Source organism: Heterodontus francisci, chromosome 9, assembly GCF_036365525.1.
Source record: "Heterodontus francisci isolate sHetFra1 chromosome 9, sHetFra1.hap1, whole genome shotgun sequence".
NCBI lineage: Eukaryota > Metazoa > Chordata > Chondrichthyes > Heterodontiformes > Heterodontidae > Heterodontus > Heterodontus francisci.
Window position 1 is genome coordinate 6,853,468 of NC_090379.1, and position 26,260 is coordinate 6,879,727.

The following is a 26,260-nucleotide window of genomic DNA, read 5'->3' on the forward strand; positions in this document are numbered from 1 at the left end:
AGGAATAATAAAAATAATTATCAGGTTCTGGTAGGATGTTTTCAGTACGGTGAGGTGTCCCAGAGTCAAATAGTCGGATACCACTAGACGTCCCTCTAGGCGAGGTTGATAAACAGTCTGTGATGGGTAGGTTTTCAAGGCAATTTGTCTACAGCAGGCATCACACTGGTCATTCAGCAGGGATGCAGCAGCTGGTCTGCTTGGGTTTTTAAAAACAACAGTCTAGCAGTAGAAGCTTTCTTGATATTTCAGGCTCTCCCAAAACAGGAACCACTCTGGACGCAGGAATTCTTAAGAGACTGGAGGCAATAGGAATCTGCCATCTTTCAAATTCAAAATTCATTTTCAAGAGATGCTAGTCTACTTTACAGAGAGGGGTAACACTTTTCTGGATCTTCCTCCCATGCTGCAGGCACGTCGAAGCAAGATTTCAAATGCCTGTCCTTTGTCCAATTCACAGGCTTTTTAAAGGGTCCAAGGTGAAAAAAGAACCTTCTTGAACATGGTCACATGTCCAGACACAGTGTCCCGCTCTGTCACTAAAAAGCTGCTCTGTAGAAATGTCAAACCCCTGTGGTTTCATTGAAATTGTTGGCTTTCCTGTCCTTGTGCAAGTTCAATTTCCTTTCAAAGTGCTCATAAAGTTCAACTTTTGTTATGACTTCCTTCCAAAATATTGCAGGAATTCCAGCTATTTGCAGGTTAGTGTTCACTGAACAAAAATAATCCTTTTCTCAGTTTTTTAAACACACAGAATTCTAAGTTTTCATTTGAAACAACCACTATTTCATATCCTAATACCCTTTATATCAGAGATCCTTTCTAGCCTGTCTGATTTGCTTTTACTTTCTACGTTTATTCCTCCTTGCTACCAATTTACTGACTGGTCGAAATTATCTTTTAACTGTTCACCCTTAAGCTCTGATCATTGTGAACAATTTAGTTAGATCCCCATGACATCCTTTGCTCCATTGAGTACACTGTCTCATTAAAACTATTGCCTCTCGTCTGAAGTATCTTCCCAGTGGTAAAGTGCAGTACCCAAATGAGACTAGTGAATGACAACTTTTCCAGCCCCTAGACCAGACCCTCAGAGGGAGAGACCTTTCTCCCGTGTGCCCCTCTTCTTTCCCCCCCCCCCCCCCGAGACAGATGGAGTACCCCCACCTGAGACTGATCCATCACCAGACCAGAGATCATTCAGGTTTGGTCCATATGCTGTGCGAAAGAGAGGCACTTGTACTGCTTGACTGAGGAAATGGTGTATGTACAAAGATAGAGCAAAAATGAGATGAACTGGTTTTTCCCATTCCCACCCAGACACAGTTCACCCGTACAGCTAACAATAGATGAAAATTTTCTAGTATCCCTTGTATCTTTAGTGGAATACATGAGTCATTCCAAGAGATGAGTCATTTTGTAAGTGGGATGGGCAATCAATTAGACTGGAGCTGGTGCTGGTTGATGTTTTCAGCTATCAGATAAGGAGAGTTTGGGATTGAGAGGTGAGGGTTTTATGACTCCAATCACACACTCTTCCATCATTTGTGGAAGTTTGAGCATCATTGCAGTAAGGCTTATTTCACATTTAAAACTGACCTAGCCACTTGTTCCTCCACTGTGCTCATCTCTGACCCCAAACACAAGTGTGTCTGTGTTTATATACCCACAGGACTTTCTCATGTGTGTTCATCCTCTGTCTTATCTCCACACCCACAGTTTGATGCATTATTTATTTTGTGCAGATTTGTCTCGTATTTGTAGGACAGTGATAGCTTTTGTTTCACTTTTTTAATTCATCTGTTCCCCCTGCCGCCCCCTCATCACTGACTCATCCTGTTCCAGACGCTGAAGCTCACGGGCAATCTCTCTCCTTTTAATTATACATGCATGCCAGCCAGGGCTAGAGTCAGACTGCAGCGTTTGATTGCTAAATTAATATCAGATAGACGAACCTCTGTTGCAACACTAATGTCGGCATGATAGCTTTCAGTTTTGAGTTGGGTACGGCTGTGTCTCTAACTGCATGTAGTAATATCTGAGTAGCTTGTGAACCTAGAGTTCCTTTTCTTGCGCCCCCCCCCCCCCCCCCCCAACCCCTTTCTCCCTGAGCTGGCGTAATCTGTTCTAATAAAATAAAACACATCAGGTCCCGTTCACCCACCACCCTAGTGCTCGCTGATCTACATTGGTTTCTGGTCCACCAATGTTTTTATTTGGCACAGGAATAGAGTGGGAGGAATGGGACTGATTGAATTGCTCTACAGAGAGCCAGCATGGATTTGATGGGCCAACTGGCTGCCTCCTGTGTTGTAATGACTCTGATTTTTAGAATTCTCATCCTTGTGTTCAAATCCCTCCATGGCCTTATCCCTCCATATCTCTGTAACCTCCTTCAGTCCTGCAACCCTCCGAAATCGCTGCCCAATTCTGACCCCTCGTGCAACCCCAGTTTTCATCGCTCCATCATTGGCAGCTGTGCCTTCAGCTGCCTGGGTCCTAAGCTCTGGAATTCCCTCCTAAACATCACTGCCTCTCTACCCCTATCTATCTTTGTCTTTCTGTCTCTCTGTCTGTCTATCTCTCTCTCTCTCCTTAAAACTGGCCTCTTGAGCAAGCATTTGGCCACCTGTCCTCATCTCTCTTTATGTGGCTCAGTGCCATATTTTATTTGATTACACTCCTTTAATGCACCTTGGGACGTTTTATTACTTTTAAAGGTGCTCTATAAATACACGTTGATGATGATCATCCTGGGTCCTCAGAGAACGAGCTCACTGAGACACACTGCTACACTTCATTTTATCTTCCCTGCTGTTTACATTTCCCAGTGTCATGGTGTTATGATGGTGGGAGTCCAGAACCAGGGGTCATAGTCTAAGGATGCGGGGTAAACCTTTCAGGACTGAGATGAGGAGAAATTTCTTCACCCAGAGAGTGGTGAACCTGTGGAATTCGCTACCAGAGAAAGCAGTTGAGGCCAAAACATTGTATGGTTTCAAGAAGGAGTTAGATAAAGCTCTTGGATTTAAAGGGATCAAAGGATATAGGGTGAAAGTGGGAACAGGCTACTGAGTTGGATGATCAGCCATGATCATAATGAATGGCAGAGCAGGCTCGAAGGGCCAAATGCCCCTGCTCCTATTTTCTATGTTTCTATGCAAGTCTATTTCTACAAGTGGCCTTCCAACTTCCTTTTGAAGTCATTGATTGTCTCTGCTTCCACCAGCCCTGTAGGCAGAGTGTTCCAGGTCATTACTACTCACTGTGTACAAAAGTTCTTCCTCATATTTCCCCTTGCATCTTTTGCCCAAAACCTTCAATCTGTGTCCTGTAGTCTCTGAACCATTAGTTAATGGGAACAGTTTTTCCTTATCTAACTTATCCAAGCCTGTCATAATCTTGTACACTTCTTTTAAATCTCCCCTCAATTTCCTTTGTTCTAATGAGAACAATCCCAGGTTTTCCAACCTAACCTTGTAACTAAAATTCCCCATCCCTGGAATCATCCTGGTAAATCTCCTTTGCACACTCTCAAGGACCCTCTCAACCTCCCTAACGTGCAGTGACCAGAACAAGAAGCAGTACTCCAGTTGGGGCTTAACAGACTTTTAGAAAGGTTGAGCATAACTTTCATGCTTTTGTACTCAATGTCTCTGTTTATGAAGCCCAAGATAGAATATGCTTTGCTAACTACTTTCTCAATATGTCCTACCACCTTCAAAGATTGATGCACATACACCCCCAGGTCTCTCTGTTCTTGCACATTCTTTAGAACCATTATGTATATATTTCCTCTCCCTGTTCCTTCTGCCAAAATGCCAAAAGTGATGATGAGCGGTGGGAGGAGGCTCGTGTGGAGCATAAATGCTGGCAGAGACCAGTTGGGCCAAATGGCCTGTTTCTGTACTCTACACTCTGAGTATTCTTAGGATGTGATGCGACATTGTATAAACACAAGTCCTAAGTTCTATTTTGTTTTTGTTGTTACTCCTTAGGTCGACGTCAGATTCACCATCTGGGTAACCAGCTCCAGTTAAATCAGCATTGTCTTGATACTGCCTTTAACTTCTTCAAAATGGCAGTCAGCAAGCACCTCACCCGGGGCCGGAAAATGAGCCACGTGGTTGCTGCCTGCCTCTATCTGGTCTGTCGAACGGAAGGGACACCTCGTATCCTTTTCACACTGCAAAGCAGATGCTGATCTAAAAGGTTAATTTATGGAGATTTATAGCGATTAACTGTAGTTTTAAAAAAATAAATCCAGGTAAAGTGTTACTTTATTCAGTTCTCGCTCCAAGTTTATTTGTGCTTTGAAAGTCTATAGTCGCTGTATGCCAGCTCTGCTTAGTGTATGTGAAATGCCTGGTTGATGTGGAATAAAACTTCCAGTGCACGTAAATGCCTCGGATGCATCCCGATACTGTGGCCTCCAGTTTATGTGTTTGTGTCGGTCAGTTTCAGGGCGACTCTTGAGATTAGCATGTGCAGCTTTGTTGGTACGTGAAGGTGCATTGAATTTAGAGTAGTGTCTATATATCTGGCTCCTGTTGCTATAAAGATGAATGTGCCTTGTATGTAGTTTCGACTGGAATTGAAAGGAGTGGCCTTTACATGAGTGCAGGACTGAGGGAGTGCTATGCTGAATGGCAGTGCCATCTTTCAGAGGAGCTGCTAAATCAAGGTCCTCTCGGACTCCTCAGGTGGACATCTAATATTCCATGGTGCTGTCCAAAGAAGACCAGGGAAGTCTTGCCAACAAATATCACTCAACCAAAGTCACTTTTTAATCAAAAAGCAGATTATCTGCTCACTTATCTCTTTGCCTTTTGGGATTTTTCTGTGTGCAAATTGGCTGCTGTGTTTCCTACATTGCAGCAGTGACTACACTTCAAAAAGTACACTTTGGCTATGAATGCGTTGTGAAATCCTGAGCATCTGAAAGGTGCTTGATGAAAGCAAGTTTTTTCTTTCTTCGAGTTTCCTAATGGTCTCTTTCTGAACATTGCATCCATGGGTGTTTCTCACAAGGGACTTTTAACTTGCAGAATTGCTGATTAGCTTTTGGGGGGGTAATTAAAATGAAAATTTCAAATAAAGCTAGTGCATGAACTGTGTGCAAAACCCTTTCTTCCTTTCCCACTCCTTGGGATAGATGGACAGAATGGCCTTTCTTTCTTGCATGGATTGCGATCATCTCAATATCAGTCCCTAGTAGAGTTAATTCCTGTTCATTTTATCTTGGATAGAAGAGTTGTCACACCTATTCCTGCCACCGGACTCCAAAACTGTCAGTCTAAATTCTTGCCTCCTTTATTTTAAAAGTAGCAGTTTCCTTTAGTGCGAATCTGATCTGCAGAAAAGGAAGATCGCAGGTATCTCCTCCTCGCATTCATGCCCAACCCTTCCCCTTTAGCACAGCTCTTTTTTCTTGTCTTTCCTTTCCCCTCCTTCTCACCATCAGTGCTGTTGCAGCTTCCTATTTCTTGCTGCGGTTGGAATGATTAAATGCCACTGCACACTGAGCAAAAACTCTTCCACTCTCTTGATGCTTAAAGTAGCAGGTAGTAAGAGTCAATGGTGACATTGAAAGAGGAGGAGCTGGGGAGAGGTCACACTGTGGGCAGGAGATTGTCATTGTCAAATTGGAGATGGGGTGGGGGGAAATAGCATATCATGAAATTGGAGTGAGGAAGAAAAAAGTAGCAACTTGAACAAGGAGAAAAAAGCCAAAATATCAAATACATAGGGAAAACTATTATGAAGCCCTGAGCAATCTTAAGCATATTCCTAAGTGTGGTCTCGGTGTCTTACCTATGAGCTATCCCTGTTAATTAAGTCAAAAGCAAGATACGGTGGATGCTGGAAATCTGAAATAAAAATGAAGTGCTGGAAATGCTCAGCAGGTCAGGCAGCATCTGTAGAGAGAGAAACAGTTAATGTTTCAGATCCATAACCTTTTATCAGAATTATTAATGAAGTCTTGAGCTCCCCCATTGGTTCAGGTAGTCTGTTATCCCTGAGCCATATAGACAGGGCTGGGGGGAGTGTTGGGGGAGAAGGGCTGGAATTTGGGTCAGTGAAGGGAATAGCTGCCAATGTTACTTTTCCATCTAGTGACCCCTGCTGGTGAGTGCTTGGCATTTACTGTCTTGGGTCACACATGCGTACTTGATTGGGTACATTGGGGCACCTTCATCCCCATATCCAATCCAGTTTTGAACGTTGATACAGTGTCTGCCTGAACCACTAATCCTGGAAGTGAATTCCACAGCTTCACAACTGAAGAAATTTTATTCTGCCCTCCATTCTAAACCTCTCTTATTTAACTTTGTATCATTAGTTTCTCATCCTTAAACTCTCAACTACTGGAAACAATGTGCTTTGATTACCCTATCCTATCATAATGTTAAACACTGATCAGTTTTACTTAAGTGCTACTATTCAATGGGCACGAGACAAATGTGCATGGATCTCTTACTGGTCCCAAGAGGTGTCTGCTAAAACAATTAAATTATGAGAACAGGTTGCATAGACTAGGCTTGTATTCCCTTGCTTATAGAAAGGAGGTTCCCAAACTTCACATATTGCATACCCACTTCTGGATCTGCTCGTTGTCTGCGTACAGATTTAATATTTTAATTCCTTCAATGTTGAAGCATTATACAAAACGTATAAATTATAATACACATACAACTTAAACAATGGCTGAATAGTACTGCTCACCATTAATGTAACGAGTTGTTTGTTTGAGCATAGACGCATGGAATGATAGGTGAGTTGTTCTCCGTACAAAGACGCTGTGATACTTCGATTTCATTCCAGTGAGTGGTGAAAATTTATTTTCACACAGGTAGGTTGTAGCAAACGGTATTAAAATCTTGCAGGCCTGTCTGACAATGCAAGGAACACTGCTCGCGTTTGGACCCAAATCTCAGCCAACTGCTTTTGTTGGCACTCAGTCTCGAGTCCGCTGTTAGTTGAGCTGTCCAGGAGGTTCACTTGTTCTTTTAGTCTTCAAGTCTTGCTGCACGGGTACTGCAGAAAATTCTGTGAAAGGTTAGCGGATCCAACTTTATGGTTTCCCATTAAAGGAAAGTACTCAAGTAACTGCCTCGCCAGTTCAGTGAGATGTTGTTTGGCACCTTTTACACTGTCCTGCAACTGCAGTTAATTTCTTGTGAGGAATTCATGCATTTTGGGAAAGCTTTGGTATTGCTTTCCTCCAAAACGAACCAAAAATACCAGGTTCTTTTTCATTGACTTAGTTTTGTGCTGGACATTGAAGATGGGTGCATTCAGTCCTTGAAGTCCTAGATTTTGCTCATTCTGATGAGAAAATATATCTGGTAATTAGCTCAATGAGAGATTGGGAATGGGTGGCCTGTAAAGAATAATTTGAACTCAGAGTGAAGTTCAAAGAAATGTGTCAAGATCTTGCCACATGACAGTTGACGAACCTCCATAAATTGATCTGCTCGCTTCCCATATCATTACATGGAACTGCAACTATTCTGGAATTTAAAGTTAAGCTTTTGAAAAGTTTACCAACTTCACAGCATTTCCCAGCACCTCCTTCAAGTTGATAGACATGCTTTTGGCAGTGATTCCTTCTCTATGTATGCTGAAATGCACTCACATCATATTTGGAGTCATTGCTCTGATATAGGCCACTGTTCCTGCCAGTCATTAATTTTGTTCCATCAGTGCAGATACATTGAAACCAGACGATATCGCGTTGATTTGTGAAGCTGTCAAGCAACTGTAAAATCTCCTCAGCTGTTCTGGTATGCAGCGACTGGGAAAAAAAATTTCTTCTGTATTGCACCTTTGTAAATATATCAGACATACCCCAGAAGGTGAGCTAAGCCTAAGTCTGTGGATTCATACAGGTGCAGAACAAAGTACTGCTGCTAAGGACATGGTTTGCCAATTGAATTAGGGTATCAATGGCCATGTCATTAATTCGGCTTGTCAGTTTTTGTTTGAAAATGGCACTTATAAATTTTTGGGGCCTCCTCTCTAAGCATAATTCTTCGCATGTTTGTAGCCGCGGGTAGTATTAGTTTCTATGCTGTGGTGTAAGGTTTTCCTACCCTTTGCAACTCAGTGCAATTCCCCAAGTATGAGGCTTCAAGGGGCTTAATATTATCAGTACAGAGTGCCAAACTATCTTGCTTCACATTAGCAATGCCTGTGGCTGCTTGAAAAAGTTTGGTGGTTTTCCCTCGTGTTTTGCATGTTTTGTTTCCGAGTGTTTGCATAGAAGCAATGGTTTTTGGCTGTTATTTGACAGGACTTCAAATAATGTATCTTCTGGCTTAAGATATTCACCAGATCCAGACCAAATAACCCCCTTTTCAATGTACTTTTTGCCATATTTACATCTTTGATATAGATCATGTTTGGAGTCGCAGGCTGAGATTTGCAAGTTGAGTCAGTAGTCGTTGTCTCAACAGTGATTTCAGCAAGTGCACTGTTAACTGGCAAGACACATTTCATTACTCCGCTTCTCATCACTGATACTTTGCGGGTTCTTCTCAACACTGTCTGCCTTTAGCCATCTGTCCATTTTTCGCTGCTATGTCCAAGCAGGTATCATTATAATGCGACATATATGACCAAAAGAAAACCCAAATTAATTCTGAGTTCAGTTAGATTTAACAGTTGCTGGGCAACTGAAATCACACGGTCATATATGGTGATTGGAGGTGAGGGCTTTGTAGGTCATCAGTTCTCTGTGTATGTGTTCTCATTGGTATATCTTGAAGTAAATTATATAACACATTCTGAGTTTTAAAGCTTTGTATGAGTAGGCTATTATAAAAATGCAATAAATAAAATCCCGCATTAGACAATTTCTCCCGCGTACCCTGCAGAGATGTCTTGCGCACTGCCAGAGGTATGCATACTATAGTTTAGGGAACCCTAGTATAGACAGTTACGGGGTGATCAAGTTGAGGTGTTTAAGATGATCAAAGGAATTGATAAGGTAGATAGAAACTGCTTCCTCTGGTGAGTGAGTCCAGAACAAGGAGTCATGAGCTTAGTAGTAGAACCAAACCATTCAGGGATGATGTCAGGAAGCATTTCTTTACACAGAGGATAGTGAAGTTATCCACTTTGGTAGGAGGAACAGATGTGCAGAGTAGTTCTAAAATGGTAAGAGATTAGAAAGTGTAGCTGTACAAAGGGATCTGGGTATCCTCATCAATAAGTCACTGAAAGCTAACATGCAGGTGCAGCAAGAAATTAGGAAGGCTAATGTATGGTAGCCTTTATCGCAAGAGGATTTGAGAACAGGAGTAGTGAAGTTTTGCTTCAATTGTATAGAACCTTGATTAGACCGCACCTGGAATATTGCATGCAGTTTTGGTCCCCTTGCCTTAGGAAGGATATTATTGTCATAGAGGGAATGCCACGAAGGTTCACCAGACTTGTTCTCGGGATGGCGGAACCGTTCTGTGAAGAGAGATTGGGGAAACTGGGCATGTATTTTGTAGAATTTCAAAGAATGAGAGGTGATCTCATCTGCAAAATACCTAAAGGGATAGATAGGGTAGAAGCAGCTAAGATGTTTCCTTGGTTGGGGAGTCTAGAACCAGGGGTACAATTTCAGAATAAGGGGGATGCTGCTTAGGACAGAGATGAGGAGAAACTTCTTTACTCAGAGGGTTGTGAATCTTTGGAATTCTCAACCCAGAGGGCTGTGGAAGCTCAATCATTAAGTATGTTTAAAGTAGAGATTGACTGATTTCTAAATACAAATGACATAAAGGGCTGTGGGGGTAGTGTGGTGAAAAAGGCATTGAAGTGGATGATCAGCCATGATCATATTGAATGGCAGAGCAGGCTCGATGGGCTGAATGGCCTACTCCTGCTCCTATGTTCCTAATTCTGGAACTCTAACTCCCAGCCTCAAGAGCTTGTGAGAAAGGCAATTGAAATTTTCCATATTGTGATTGATATATTTTTGGTAGGTAAGGGTTATGGACCCAAGGCAGGTAAATGTTGAAAGATTGCTTTCAGTGGTTGGTGAATCAGCAACAGGACTGCATTGATTCAAGTTCATTACTAAAGGAACATAGAATAGTACAGAACAGCAGGTAGACACTTGATCCATCAACTCTTTCAAAGAGCGTGGAGGAACATGGGGGAAGTTAGAAAAAATGATTTCACACAAAGGGTATTTGCTTTACAAAGACTAGAGCATCACTCAATGGGGAACTGGATATATCTTTAAAAACAACTTGCATTTATGTAGCATTTTTTAAGTAGAAAAATTACCTCAGAGTGATGATAATTGAGGCAGGCTGGCAAATGCAGAGATGATAGTTTTCCCAAGGGGATGTATCCAAGAGATAAACAAAATGATTAAGTCTCAAATCATTCATGATATATTTGTATCTAGCTTGTATCACAGTTAGATTTTGCAATGATACAGAAGCAACGTATATACCTGACCAATAAAGCTTAGGAAATCCTTTGGACCGAGCCTCTCAATGATTTTTTAAAAGTTTACAAATGTTTTGTTTAATGCAGTCGTTGTAGGCGTAACTGTTGCATTGCCAAAGTGCACTGAGCCATCGATGATAGAGACTACCTCGTTCACCTTGTTTCTTTCTTTTTGAAGTTCACATGAACGTCTTGCTTCAGGTAAGTAAGCAGTGTTTGGCAGGAACTATCAGCCAAGTTTTGTTTTATGCAAACAACTGCAGTTCAGACTTGCCCCTGTTTGTATTGTACCTGCAGTTGTTGGAGCATGCAGTATATTCTCTGCACTGCCATACAGCAGTTGGAGTTGCTGTCATCTTCAGGTGGCCTTTAAACCTTGGGTCATATCAGCAAAATTCCCACACTTTTTAGTAGTGTTTGAGTTAAGGGTACTTCAAAAGCTTTGCGATCTGTTGGAGTTCCGATTGCTTTTGTAGGAATGGAAGGACAGAGGATTGTTCTTGCATGATTCCAGTATTGGCTGTGCCATCCAAACTATGCGGACTGGGACATGCCTTCTGTTGAGAGAGGGAAAATGCCATGCTAGAGTGTGGCGTTGCAGACTGACCCAGCACAATTGGAAGAGTCCATGAAACAGATGCTCTTTTATCGCCTTAGAATAACTGATGGGAGTCTTAAATAAGTAGGAATTGTTCAAATTTATCATTACCTCCTTGCTTAAAAGATCCTATTGTACTATTTGACGAGGTTCAGGAGAGTTCTTCTCAGTGTCTTGGCCAATGTTTATTGCACAATAAGCATCACTAAATTGGATTTGTTTGGTCATTATTTCATTGTGGGACCTTGCTGCATGCAAATTGGTGACAACACTTCCCTGCATTACAACAATGACTACTTTACAAGGAAAGGTTAGATAGGCTAGGCTTGTATCCATTGGAGTTTCGAAGAGTAAGAGGCGACTTGATTGAAATGTATAAGATTCTGAGTGGACTTGACAGGGTGGATTTTAACTTTGGGACATTCCTGAGGTTGTGAAAGATGGTATGTAAATGCAAATTCTTGTTTGTAATTTGTCTTCCTATTTATAAAACCCAAAAGCTACTCAGGGAATTATACATTTAAATGCCTAGGTGTCTTGGTTTATCCATACACAATGTTTTCCCTTTAAGTATACGTTCTCATTCCTTGTTTTTTCACCAAAAATGGATCACCTCACACTCTCCACCTGAATCTGTACCTGCCACTTGTTTGCCCATTCCAGTCACCTATATTCTGCTGAAGTCTCTTGCAGTCCTCTGTGTGCCAAACTTCCAATTTTGTCACATCAATAAATTTTGTGATTCTGTGTTCAAGTCCAAATTATCTATAGATTGCTCCACTAAGCCCTGCCCCCCGCCCCCCCACCGGTACCCCTTCATGCCTCACATTCACTCTGAGGGATTGAGACCATTTGCAGCGCTTCCATGTTTGCTGAGATCAGCTTACTAAGCTACCGAGCGGAGATTAAACAAGGGACCTTGCACTGTGTGGCTTTGTACCCCACTATATGGTCACTTATACACCAAGCCAGTAGGCAAGCTGTTCTGTTTTTTGTTACTTTCACCGTTTCTCTGTCAGTGCTCGAGCTTTAAGCAAAAAAATAGCTCCTGCCACAAAACAAAACTCATACCATAGAGGTCTATGCCATTTAAATTTATCCTCGCAGCTGAACGTATTACGTAACCCACAAGTGATGACAGACATGGAGGGTGACTTGTAGTCAGAGCTGTTTTGTGTGGCACCGTGCTGGGAATTGCCTACTCAGTGTCTGTTATCCTCTCAATGACGCTCCTGACAAAGGAGCTTATTTTTGGTTACAGAGGGATGATGTAATTGTGTCATGGTGACTAAACTGATTAAGTGATTTATCTGCTCAGTGGTTGTGGGAACTACATGATGTGGTGGTGGGAGTGAGGGGGGTGGTGGCGCGGGAGCAGTTGGATAGCCAGGGGCAGGATGGCTATAGTGTAGTGAGCAAGCTGTGTATATGTAAGGCAGTCAAATCCTAACAAATGCAGAACAAATTTTATCCTGGAATGGGTAGGAATTCTGCAATATATCCAGATGTTGTAAATGTTTTCATGGTCATCTTGTCGATGTTTCACAGCTCTGATTGGGGGTAGGGAGGGTAGGAGGCATGTGGGGAGGAGAAATTCAAATCTACAAGACCAGGAATAACACCAGCACTCCTGCCGGGTCTGTACAATCGTCCTTTATTTAGACCTTTTTCACATCGTGAAACAGAAGCAGGAAGCACAATGCCCTGTATGGGTCCATCTGCAGCATGTCAGATTCGGTCAATAAAAGATTTATATCTGGCAGAGCCCATTTGTGTTTCTGACAGAAGGCTGGAAGGGGAAGGATGTACAAGATATTATGTGTGGAGTTTGAGAGGAAAAGGGCCAGTTGCAAAGATGTTGAACCAGTGTGAACATCAAACATTCTCAGCCCCGTAGCAACAATGATGCTGATTGCAAAGTGTTTTTGCTCTGGTTTGATGGGGATGAGGAGGAGGAGAGAAGAATGAATGTGTGTTGGAGCTACTGGTGATTTGCTGCAAAATACCCATTTGAACGCCTACCCACAAAACCTGCAGATTTACTGTGCCCCTCAGCCAGAGGGACCCTCTGCACTGCTATGTAATTGTTTTCAATTTTCACAGATCTGACTTTATCAGTGAATAGTGTAGGGATGCAGATTATTTTAGGAGAATCATTGTTCTGTGAGAGTTTGTGCAGGGGTGTAGACTATTGTGTAGCACTTGAATCATTTTTTTCTTCTTCCCACTGAGCCCCCTTACCCCTCCCCGGAGCAGAATATGTCACTTTTTATAGCGATAGATACAAAAATTACAAATGCTGGAAATGTGAACTGAAAACAGGAAATGCTGGAAATACACAGGTCAGTTCTGGGTCCGAAGGAGGAAATACACTGGCATGTTTCCAGTTTTATCTCCATTGTCCTCAAACTCCTAACTCCAGTTACAAAACAAAATACATTCACCAGCTAATGCAGAGCTGAAATGAGTTGGAGTTATTTTGAGTGGTTGCTGTACCAGATACAAGGTTTATTTGGTCAACAACCTCAGATCCATCGACTTGGTTCAGCTGAGCAGGCAAGAGATCCAAGCTTTCGTGCTTGGTCTGTGCTGAGTTAGTGGATCTTGCCTGGGGCACTATGATCCCTCAGGATAGAGAGGGGGCTGTGGGTGGAATAAGCCTTGGTTCCTGATCACTATCATAAAACCCCTAGCTGGAAGGTGTTGGAATAAGGTCATTATCTGACTGGTTTGTGATGTGCCGTCTCCTCATAGTTTAATAAAACTGCCAACATTGCTTGTTACCTTGGTATTGTATTCTACTCCGAACGGAGTTTGTAACCCCATACCTACTCCTCACCCAAAATGCCTGCTTTCACCTCAAACATCCCTCATCACTGCTGAAAGGTCATCCATACCTTTGCATCTCCAGACTTGACGATTCCAGTGCTCACTAATCCAGTTGTCATCCTTTCTGAGCGTCACCTGATCCAAACTGTATCCTGTCCTTTACCAACTCATGCCATCCATCACCCCCGTCGTGGCTAACCTATACTTGTCTCCTGGTCCCCCAATTGTACCTATTTAAAATTCTCATTCTTGTGTTTAATTATTTTATGGTTTTGCTCCTCCTTGTATGTGTGTATCCTCCAAATGCCCAGAACACTCTCTTCATCTTTGGCCTCACTACTGGGAATCCTGCCTTCAGCTGTCTAGGCCCCCCACTTAACAGTTCCCTCCCTAAACATCATCTCCTTTGTTTCAAATCTATTTTGTTACAGTGTCTCTGTGAAGAGCCTTAAGATAATTTTCCATGTTGAGGGTGCTATGTAAATGCAGGTTGTTCTTGTTTCGGTATCACTATGAAGAACGGCTACTTAGATGAGACATTGGAGTATTGCAGCCGCCCAAGAGTCAGCACTTGGTATAATAAAACCAGAAATGCTGGAAACACTCATCCGGTCTGGCAGCATCTGTGGAGGGAGAAGCAGAGTTAACGTTTCAGGTCAGAGACCCTTCTTCAGAACTGAGTTTTGAAGAAGGGTCTCTGACCTGAAACGTTAACTCTGCTTCTCTCCACAGATGCTGCCAGACCTGCTGAGTATTTCCAACATTTCTTGTTTTTATTTCAGATTTCCAGCATCCGCAGTATTTTGCTTTTAAGTCAGCACTTAGTGGTGGGAGGGGAGAGAGAGAAAGAGCGAGAGATAGATGGTCTTTTTTGGGCACTAACGGTATCAAGGGGGATAGGGCAAGAAACATGAGTTGAGGTAGCAGATCAGTCATGTTTTTGTTGAATGGCAGGGCAAGCTAAAGGGTCCGTATGGCAGATGCCTGCTGCTGTTTCTTGTGTTCTTGTGTAACCTTTTGGACCTGTGGAGGTTGACGGCACTGTGATCTTCAGCTGGGAAGTCTGGTCTGGCAATCAGAATTCAAGGTTATAATGCAAAATGATGGAGAGTAATTGCTGAACAGAATCAGCATCCTTCCAGCTTTGTGGTGAGGATGCATTATTACACTGTGATTAGAAGTTTAGTTTACCAAACTTGCTTTAGCATATAAAAGCAAAATACTGCGGATGCTGGAAATCTGAAACAAAAACAAGAAATGCTGGATTCACTCAGCAGGTCTGGCAGCATCTGTGGAAAGAGAAGCAGAGTTAACGTTTCGGGTCCGAAGAAGGGTCACTGACCCGAAGCGTTAACTCTGCTTCTCTTTCCACAGATGCTGCCAGACCTGCTGAGTGAATCCAGCATTTCTTGTTTTTGTTGCTTTAGCATATCTTGCACTGGTTCTGCTCATGACTTTCAGTGTAAAATGAGTTTGTCTGTGAAAGAATGTGGAATGTGTATTTTTCGCTTTCACATTTCCCCTCCGCCCCCCCCCACCACAGGATGTCGTACTGGGGTATGGTCCCAAAGTGGTTAGTCTGCTGATGTGTACAGTTGAGGTACACTCCAGAAAAATGACCCTAAGGTTCAAATGAGATGTTAAACCGAGGCCCTGTCCGCCTTCTCTGTGAAAAATCCCACGATCACGATTCAAAGAAAAGCAGGAGAGCTCTCTCATGTCCTGGCCAATATTTGTCCCTCAAACAATGTCACTAAAGCAAGAGTATCTGGTCATTATCACATTCCTGTTTGTGGGAGATTGTGCAAATTGGCTGCTGTTTCCTACATTACAACAGTGACTACACTTCAAAGAGTACTTCATTGGCTGTAAAGCACTTTGAGAAGTCCTGACATTATGAAAGGTAGTATAGAAATGCAAGTTTGTTTGTCTCTTTACTTATACCCACAGAATTTGAGAGAAGTGGCCCGGCGCTAAGATGTACGAACCCCTAAATGTATGTTCGGGTACCTATGGACTACCCTTGGGCAACTTTGGGGGAGATAATTTTTCCAATTCCAAAGCATATTTTGAAGAACCCTGAGACTAATATAAACTGATCAAACAAATTTCTTTTCATCCAACCTGAAGCACTATTGCAGTCTGAGAATTTGAAACATAAACAGAAAATGCTGGAAATAATCGGATCAGGCAGCATCTGTGTGGAGAGAGAAACAGTTAATGTTCCAAGGTCAATGACCTTTCATCAGAACTGATAATTTGAAGTTATTTATTTCATACAAAAATTCAATTATGCTTTAATTTGAATTGAACAATGTTGAATTAAGATCATTAGACAGTATTGCTATTTTCTTTGAAGCAGACTCAAATGTTTGTAATATGAACCTTTAATAATAAAAAACACTCTGCCATTTCATTACAAGTGTATAATGAGGAAGATTAGACTTCATAACTAGGATTAAAGGCTGACAAACTGCAGGTTTTTACAGATTAAGGCAAACTGGGAGAAAACTTAAACCAAAGCATTGGAAAAGTCGGTCATAACTTCAAAAGGGGTTTGAACTCTGTATTCACATGTCGGGCTATTTTGGTAACCAGTTAAATTAGATTTTGAACTTCGAGAGGTTCAGAGTAGCTCTTGACATTGTTTCCCTTGTGATCTGCAGAACCTACAGTTTGCTGACTCTCCAATTTGTTGTGGAAATCCGAAGGAAGTAGAGGAGTAGTTCCAATTGCAGCTGGCAGTATCAGCAGAATGCACACTTGTTAAAATGTTGGCATGGACAAGCTTCCTCCCCTCTTGTGCATCTCCCTTCTCTTCACCCGCCATTGACATCTGGGTCTTCAGTTACCTGGGCCCTAAACTCTGGAATTCCCTTCTTAAACCTGTCTGCCTCTGCCTCTCTACCTCTTCTTTGCTTCATAAAACCTACCTCTTTTGACCAAACATTTGGTCCTCTGTCCTAGTATGTCCTTCTGTGACATTTTATTTGGTTTATCTCCTGTGAAACATACTGGGATGTTTTACAAAGTAAAAGGCATTATCTACCTGAAAGTTGTTCTCTTCTGAAGCTAGACTGTTGCTGGGGGAATGTTTCCAGATGTGCTGGTGGCCCTCGGAAGCTTCTCCAGGGTGCTTAAATCTTGATGTGTGTGCCTCAAATGTGAATACTGATGAGCTGTTTTTCTGAGGAGAAGGGAATAATCTGGTCTTTCACTTCTTGTAATTTTTCGAGCAGGAGTCGCTGGATGGTGACAAGGAATGCAAACAGCTGGTTGCTTTCCCCTGCTTGGTCAGCGTTGCTCACCCTGGAGTCATAACGATGTGGGTTCAAGTTCCCTTTCAGAGACTTGAGCTCATAATCTACACTTTCCCTCCCAGTGCAGTACTGAGGGAGTGATGCATGATTGGAGGTACTGTCTTTTGGTTGAGACATTAAGCTGCAGCCCCATCTGCCCCCTCAGGTGAGTATAAAGGATCAGATAGCCACTGTTTTAAGGGTTGAGTGGCCCTGGAAGAACCCAAACTGAGTAGGTTATTGTTGAGTGAGTCCCACTTGATAGCACTGATGACGACCCCTTCCATCATTTTGCTGATGATTGAGAGTAGACTAATAGGGTGAGTTCTCCCCAGTGCCCTGGGCCAATATTTTGTCCCTCAACCAACATCACTGAAAACAGATTATCTGGTCGTCCTCATGTTGCTGTTTGAGAGCTTGCTGTATGCAAACCTGGCTGCACGTTTCCTACATTACAACAATAACTATACTTCTGAAGCCATTTGCATCCATCTTCAGCCAGAAGTGCTGAGTGGATGATCCATCTTGGCCTCCTCCTGAGGTCCCCAGCATTACAGATGCCAGTCTTTAGCCCATCCAATTCACTCCCCGTGCTATCAAGAAACGGCTGAAGTTACTGGATATTACAAAGGCTATGGCCCCTGACAACATCTGGCAATAGTACTGAAGACTTGTGCTCCAGAACTAGCTGCACCCCTAGCCAAGCTGTTCCAGTACAGCTACAACACTTGCATCTACCCGACAATGTGGAAAATTGCCCAGGTATGCCCTGTCCACAAAAAGCAGGACAAACTCAACCACCCTATTAGTCTACTCTCAATCATCAGCAAAATGATGGAAGGGGTCGTCATCAGTGCTATCAAGTGGGACTCACTCAACAATAACCTACTCAGTTTGGGTTCTTCCAGGGCCACTCAACTCTTGACCTCATTACAACCTTGGTTCAAGCTGAACTCCAGAGGTGAGGTGAGAGTGACTGCCCTTGTCCTCAAGATAGCATTTGACTGAGTATGGCTTCAAGGAGCCCTAGCAAAACTGGAGTCCGTGGCAATCGGGGAAAACTCTCCGCTGGCTGGAGTCATACTTGGCACAGAGGAAGATGGTTGTGGTTGTTGGAGGTCAATCATCTCCGTCCCTGGTAATCACTGCAGGAGTTCCTCAGGGTAGTGTCCTAGGCCCAAACATCTTCAGCTGCTTCGTCAATGACCTTCCTCCATCGTAAGGTCAGAAGTGGGGATGTTCGCCGATGACTGCACAATGTTCAGCACCATTCGCGACTCCTCAGATACCCATGTATATATGCAGCAAGACCTGGACTGCATCCAGGCTTGGGCTGATAAGTGGCAAGTAACATTCGCACCACCCAAAGGCCAGGCAATGACTAACTCCAACAAGAGAGAATCTAACCCTCTCCCCTTGATTGTCAATGGCATTACCATCACTGAATTCCCCACTATCAACATCCTGGGGGTTACCATTGACCAGAAACTGAACTGGACCAGCCACATAGGTGCTGTGGCTACAACGCACTAAGGCTCGACAGCACCTTCCAAACCTGCGAGCTCGACCACCTAGAAGGACAAGGACATCAGATGCATGGGAACACCACCATCTGCAAGTTCCCCTCTAAACCACACACCATCCTGACTTGGAACTATATCGCCGTTCCTTCACTTGCTGGATCAAAATCCTGGAACTCCCTTCTTAACAGCACTGTTGGTGGACCTACACCCCAAGGACTGCAGCAGTTCAAGAAGGCAGCTCGCCACCACCTTCTTGAGAGCAATTAGGGGTGGGCAGTAAATGCTGGCCTAGCCAGCGACGCCCACATCCCGTGAACGAATATTTTAAAAAGCGCACTTAATTGGCTGTAAAATATTTTGAGATGACCTAAGGTTGTGAAAGGCGCTATATAAATGTGTCTTCTTTTCTCCCAGAGAGCACTGAATTCCTTCTGCAATCGACTAGTTCAGCACAGAATTGGAATTAAGTGTGAGACCTTTCTACTGTTGAAAGGATACGTTTTGTTTTAACGATGACTGGCTTCTCTTGAATCCCCTGATGTGGAAAGCTACACGCTCGCCCAGCGTTGTACACCTTTTATTTCCAGCTGCTGCGTACAGTTCAATTACACTTTCTTCACCCTTCTGCTTTTCCTAATGTCTCATGTTTGGCAATCTATTACCGATCAATGCAAAAAACTAACTAATTCAAACACTGGTTGTAGATATGAAGCTGCTGGTGGACAGGAAGGTCCAATTCCACTGTTGGTATTAATGCTTTATGACTTCCACTAATCCAGCTGGTAAGTACAAGCACCCCTCTTATCTTTATTATTGTCTGCAGTTTTACAGGAAGGTGGGAGTGTGCGAGACTTGTTACGCATTGCCTGTCATGTCTTTAATGCCTGTACTTGTTTAAACACTAGAAAAGCAGGAGAACTGAGCCTCTTGTTTTGGTGCTTCAATGAGTAGAGATGGTGAAAGGCTGGGGTTGTGTAACACTGAAGATCCTTGGGCACACTGCTCAGCAACTCGCCCACTTTATGTCCCAAGTGAGTTACATAAATATAGTCACAGTAGCTGTACACTGCCTTTCTGAAACATGTTTGAAAGGATATATTCAGTTTTATTTTATAGGGCTAGTGTTTAAATGGATACAAGCACTGCCTGATATGCTGAGCTTTACAGATCCTGAAAGTTCCTAGTATGGGCTGAGTAAGCTGATCTTGGTGCCGCCAGGATTAGGAAGAAGAAAAAAATCTAGCAAATCCCTGCTGTCGGAACGTATATTACATAGATTACATAGCTTTCAAGTGCCATTTAAACTGCAACAACCTGCTCACTGATGCTCAGTTTAGGTTCAGCCAGGGCCACTTGGCTCTTGACTTCATTACAGCTTTGGTCCTAATATGGACAAAAGAGCTGAACTCGGTGAGGTGAGAGTGATTTGCCCTTGATATCAAGGTAACATTTGACAAGAGTGTGGCATCAAGGAGCCCTAGCCAAATTAAAGTCAAGGGGAATCAGCAGGAGAACTCTCCATTGATTGGAGTCATATCTAGCACAAAGCAAGATGGTTATGGTGGTTGGAGTCCAATCGTCTCAGCCCCGGACATTGATGCAGGAGCTCCTCAGGGTTGTGTCCCAGGCCCAACCATCTTTACCTGCTTCATCAATGACCTGCCTGCCCTCTGTCATAAGGTCAGAAATGGGTATTTTTGCTGATGATTGTACAATGTTCAATACTATTCACAACTTCTCAGATACTGAAGCAGTGCGTGTTCACATGCAGCAAGACCTGGACAACATTCAGGCTTGGGCTGATAAGTGGCAAGTTACATTCGTGCCACACAAGTGCCAGGCAATGATGATCTCCAATAAGAGAGAATCTAACCATCTCCCCTTGACATTCAACGGCATTACCATCACTGAATCCCTCACTATCAACATCCTGGGAGTTATCATTGACTAGAAACTGAACTGAAACAGCCATATAAATACTGTGGCTACAAGAGCAGATCAGAGACCAGGAATCCTGCAGGGAGTAACTCACCACCTGACTCCCCAAAGCCTGTCCACCGTTTACAAGGCACAAGTCAGGAGTGTGATGGAATACTCTCCACTTGCCTGGATGAGTGCGACTCCAACGACACTCAAGAAGCTCGAATCCATCCAGGACAAAGCAGCCCACTTGACTGGCACCCTATCCACCACCTTCAACATTTTGTCCCTCCACCACTGACGCACAGTGGCAGCAGTGTGTACCATGTACAGATGCACTGTAGCAACTCACCATGCCTCCTTCAACAGCACCTTCCAAACCCACAACCACTTGCACCTAGAGGGACAAGGGCAGCAGACACATGGGAACGTCACCATCTGCAAGTTCCCCTCCAAGTCCCACAGAATCCTGGCCTGAAAATATATCGCCGTTCCTTTACTATCACTGGGTCAAAATCCTGGAACCCCCTTCCGAACAGCACTGTTGGTTTACCCGCAGCAAATAGACTGCAGTGGTTCAAGAAGATAGCTCACCACCACCAGCTCCAAGGCAATTTGGGATGGGCAACAAATGCCAGCAACGCCCACATGAAACAATTAAAAAAAAAAATACTTAGAATTGACAGCATAGAAACAGGTATTTGGCCCAACAGGTCTGTGCACTGCACATCAGGAAGGATATTTTGGCCTTGGAGGGGTGCAGTGCAGATTCATCAGAATGATAACCTGGACTTAAAGGATTAAAAATTATTATCTTTAACATATCTCATTGTTATTTGTGGGAGCTGCTAAATGTAAATTGGGAGCCGCGTTTCCTACATTATAACAGTGAATACAGTTCAATGATACCTCATTGGTTGTAAGGCGTATTGGGACATCTTGGTCTTTCTTGATATTGGTGTCATGTTGCAGGTCGATCTTGGCTAATATCAAAGGTTGTACTACTGGGTTACAGCTGCACCTTGAGCTGATCATCAACTCTCCCCAGACAGAATGGCGGAGGGTGGTCTGTTTGATTGCCAGTGTTTTGTCCAGGTCAAGAAGCCTCTTGAGTAAAACCAGGGATGACCTGGTTGTGTATATGGATGATGAGTCTTCCTTGTTTTGAGAATAAAGCATGAGTTATCAGCCTCTGTGTCCCTCTCCAGGGATTTATAGTACATAGTTATATCATTACTGTGCATTGTGTTTCCTGTTAATGAATGGACAGGCCAGCCCAGTCCAGAGAAGGAGGGCATGGGAAGGAAGTGCTGTGTGGCTGGCTGTATAATGTCAAAACATGCTTTGTTTTTTCTCCCATCTGCTTCTGGAGGTGCTGACCATTGGTTGGGCAGCCCTCTGAAACCTGACACCACAAATATGGGCCATTTGATCCAACAGGTCTATGACTGCATTTATGCTCCACATGAGCCTCCTCTCCCTCCTCTTCATCTCACCCTATCAACATATCCTTATATTCCTTGCTTGTGTGAGTCTAAACAGTGAGTAGAGCCTGGATTAAAAACAAGAAATGCTGGAAATACTCAGCAGGTCTGACAGCATCTGTGCAGAGAGAAGCAGAGTTAACGTTTCAGGTCAGAGACCCTCCTTCAAAACTCAGTTTTGAAGAAGGGTCTCTGACCTGAAACGTTAACTCTGCTTCTCTCTGCACAGATGCTGCCAGACCGGCTGAGTATTTCCAACATTTCTTGTTTTTATTTCACATTTCCAGCATCTGTAGTATTTTGCTTTTATTATAGTAGAACCTGGATGTTTGACAGCAGCTGAATTCTGGCTGTCAATCTGCATGTCTGCAGTTTTTAGTAAGGCTCACTTAATAGCAGTCAGAAGTGGGAACTCTGCTTGATTTTCCCCCTTCCCTCCCTTCTAGCTTGAGGACGTTTGGCCAAATATTATCGCCCTCACAGCTATCCCAAGAGATCAGCTCAGTTGTCATACTAACTGAGGATCACGCTTGGGGCTTCCTGGGTCTGAATGCTCACTACCACAACCACTTGATGCACTTAATGAACATGGAGAGCAATACAATCTTTACTTTTATAACTGCTCAGTGAACTTCCTCCATTAAATTCCTTTGCTGCACACCATCAGTTTTGAAGCTTCTTGTAGTGATTGTGCCATTTCAGAGATGGATTCAGAAAGCAAATCATAAAGGTTAATGGAATGTTGGCCTTTATCGGGGCTGGAATATAAGAGGAGGAAGTGATGCTTCAGCTGTACAGAGCCTTGGTCAGACACCATCCAGAATACTGCCTTCAACTCTGGGCACTGCACCTCAGGAAGGATATACTGGTCTTGGAGGGGGTGCAGTGCAGATTCACCAGAATGATTCTCAGGGCTGAGTGAAGCTCCGAGTACAAGTTGCATCAGCTTGACTTGCATTCCTTTGAATTTAGAAGGTTTTGAGGGGTAGAATCATAGAAAAATGATGGCACAGAAAGAGGCCATTCAGCCCGTCTTTCCGGGCTGGCTGAAAAAAAACTAGCTGCCCAATCTAATCTCACCTTCCAGCACCATGTCCATAGCCTTGCAGGTTACAGGACTTCAGGTGCATGTCCAGGTACCTTTTTAAAAGGTTTCTGCCTCCACACCATTCCTGGCAGTGAATTCCAGACACCCACCTCCCTCTGGGTGAAAAAGGTTTTCCCCCATGTCCCCTCTAATCCTTCTACTAATCACCTTAAATCGGTGCCCCTGGTAATTGACCCCTCTGCTAGGGGGAACAGGTCCTTCTCGTCTATTCTATCTAGGCCTCTCATAATTTTATACACCTCTATTAAGTCACCCCTTAGCCTCCTCTGTTCTAAGGAAAACAACCCTAGCCTATCCAATCTTCATAGCTGCAACTTTCAAGCCCTGGCAACATTCTTGTAAATCTCCTCTGTACTCTCTCCAGAGCAATTATGTCCTTTCTATAATGTGGTGTCCTCAGTACCTTGCTCTACGGCAGCGAGGCCTGGACAACGTATGCCAGCCAAGAGCGACGTCTCAATTCATTCCATCTTCGCTGCCTTCGGAGAATACTTGGCATCAGGTGGCAGGACTATATCTCCAACACAGAAGTCCTTGAAGCGGCCAACATCCCCAGCTTATACACACTACTGAGTCAGCGGCGCTTGAGATGGCTTGGCCATGTGAGCCGCATGGAAGATGGCAGGATCCCCAAAGACACATTGTACAGTGAGCTCGCCACTGGTATCAGACCCACCGGCCGTCCATGTCTCCGTTATAAAGACGTCTGCAAACGCGACATGAAATCGTGTGACATTGATCACAAGTCGTGGGAGTCAGTTGCCAGCATTCGCCAGAGCTGGCGGGCAGCCATAAAGACAGGGCTAAATTGTGGCGAGTCGAAGAGACTTAGTAGTTGGCAGGAAAAAAGACAGAGGCGCAAGGGGAGAGCCAACTGTGCAACAGCCCCAACAAACAAATTTCTCTGCAGCACCTGTGGAAGAGCCTGTCACTCCAGAATTGGCCTTTATAGCCACTCCAGGCGCTGCTTCACAAACCACTGACCACCTCCAGGCGCGTATCCATTGTCTCTCGAGATAAGGAGGCCCAAAAGAAAAGAATAATGTGGTGACCAGAACTGTGTGTAATACTCCAGCTGTGGCCGAACCAGCATTTTGTACTGTTCCTGCATTACATCCCTGCTTTTGTATTCTGTACCTCAGCCAGTCAAGGAAAGCATTCCATATGCCGCATTCACCACTCACTCGACCTGTCCTGCCACCTCCAGGGACCGGTGGACATGCACTCCACTTCTTCTACCCCTCTCAATATCTTCCCATTTAGTGTGTATTCCCTCGCTCTATTTGCCCACCCCCAAAGCATTACCTCACACTTCTCTGGATTGAATTCCATTTGCCACTTTTCCGCCCACTCAACCAAACCGTTGATACCATTGGCGGTCTGATTGAGGTTTAAAATTTTTAAAGATTTGATAAGGAGAAACTATTTCCTGTGCTGGGGTATCTTGAACAAGGGGACATAATCTTAAAATTCGAGCCAGGCAGTAAGAGAGGATGTCAGGAAGCACTTCACACAAAGTGTAATGAAAATCTGGAACTCTCATCGTCCAAAAAGGCTGTAGATATTGGGGGTCAATTGGAGCTTTCAGCAGTATAGATTTTTGTTCGATAAACATATTGAGAGATGTGGTGCAAAGGCAGTTAAATGGATTGTTACGACCAAGGCGGGAGCAAGGCACTGTTAATTCAGTCCCACTACTCCACAGGTCATAGCATATCAAATAAAGTTTCCCACCTACCAAAAAATAGCCAAATTAAGCACTTTATTTTTCCCCCAGAATAAAGCACACCAAACCAGATTTCTTTAAACAGCAACACCATTAACTATTTTTTAGAAAAGAAATAATGGCTGGAATTTTACGGTGGGCGGACGGGAGCTAGCCTCCGACGCTCGCCTTTTCCACCTCCAGGATGCCTGCTTGCCACGCGTAAAATCCGTGTGGAGGTGGGCGAAGCCTGGGGATCCATTCCATATTTTATGGGTCCCCAGGCTTTAATTGTTCCTCCCACTCGAGGGAGGAAGTCCCACCTCATTGAGCTGCCAGCCAATCAGCGGGCTGGCAGCTCTTAGTGTTACCCGTACCACTGGGAGTGGTGTCCACTGCTGGGACTACAGCCCAGTGTCAAGAAAAGATGTCGAGTAGCTTGCAGGAAAGGTCAGTTTTGGCTGCCTCGCTGGGCGTAATCGGTCAGTCCCGGGCCTGGCAAGGGTGATTGGTTGGGAGAAAGAGGGGTGGGGGTGGTTGGGGTAGTGGGGGCTGCCCTCCATTGGGTACCCTGTGCCCGATGAGCAGGCACCCAACCCACTCCCCAATTGCAGCTGCCTGGTCTTCACATGCAGCCTTTTCCGGCTCCGGGATGCCCGCTTGCCACGCGTAAAATCTGTGTGGAGATGGGCGAAGGCCCTTAAATGGCTGTTAAGTGGCCACTTAAGGGCCTTGATTGGCTTGGGGCGGGTGGGCTGTTTTTGGCCTCCCCCCACCCTATGTAAAGGGGGGCAAAGGCAGAAGTGGGTCAGGAAAGCCTCTCGCTCCATTTTATGTCACCATCAGGCTCGTTGGGGTGGTGTAAAATTCTGGCCAATATGTCTTAAATATCAACGAGATAGATATGTGTGTGTGTGTATGTATATTATATAATATATATGAAAAGCTCCTTATTTCCTTAACCTCATGCACACGCATATATTTTAAAAAATGGTGAACCCTGGCAAAAGGATTTTTGGTTTACAGCTGTTTCTTAGGAATAGAAGGAATAATAAAAATAATTGTGTTTATCACATTCTGATAGCATGTTTTCAGTATGGTGAGGTGTCCCAGAGTCGAATAGTCGGATGCCACTCGCACTCTCCATTGGTTGATGAACAGTCTGAACAATTGATGATCAACAGTGATGGGTAGACGTTCATAGCAATTTAACTGCAGTAGGCGTCAGAGGTCTTCCAACGGAGGTGTAGCAACAGGTCTGCTACGGTCAGCAACAGTCTAGCAGCAGAAGAATTCTTCAGATTTCAGGGTTTCTTGGAACACTGGAGGCTTCAGGAGC

At 43.9% G+C, this 26,260-nt stretch overlaps 1 protein-coding gene across 2 annotated transcripts in view; it reads left to right on the forward strand.

Moving 5' to 3' along the window:
- LOC137373561 (transcription factor IIIB 90 kDa subunit-like) overlaps nt 1-26,260 on the forward strand; it is a 436,816-nt gene that overhangs the window by 90,008 nt on the left and 320,548 nt on the right. Inside the window, exon 3 of one of the 2 annotated variants that reach the window (XM_068038499.1) lies at nt 3,999-4,172. The exons of the other annotated variant lie outside the window; for it this stretch is intronic. Coding sequence (XP_067894600.1) covers nt 3,999-4,172 — 174 coding nt within the window. The remainder of the gene's footprint in view (nt 1-3,998; nt 4,173-26,260) is intronic. 2 annotated transcript variants of the gene reach the window in all.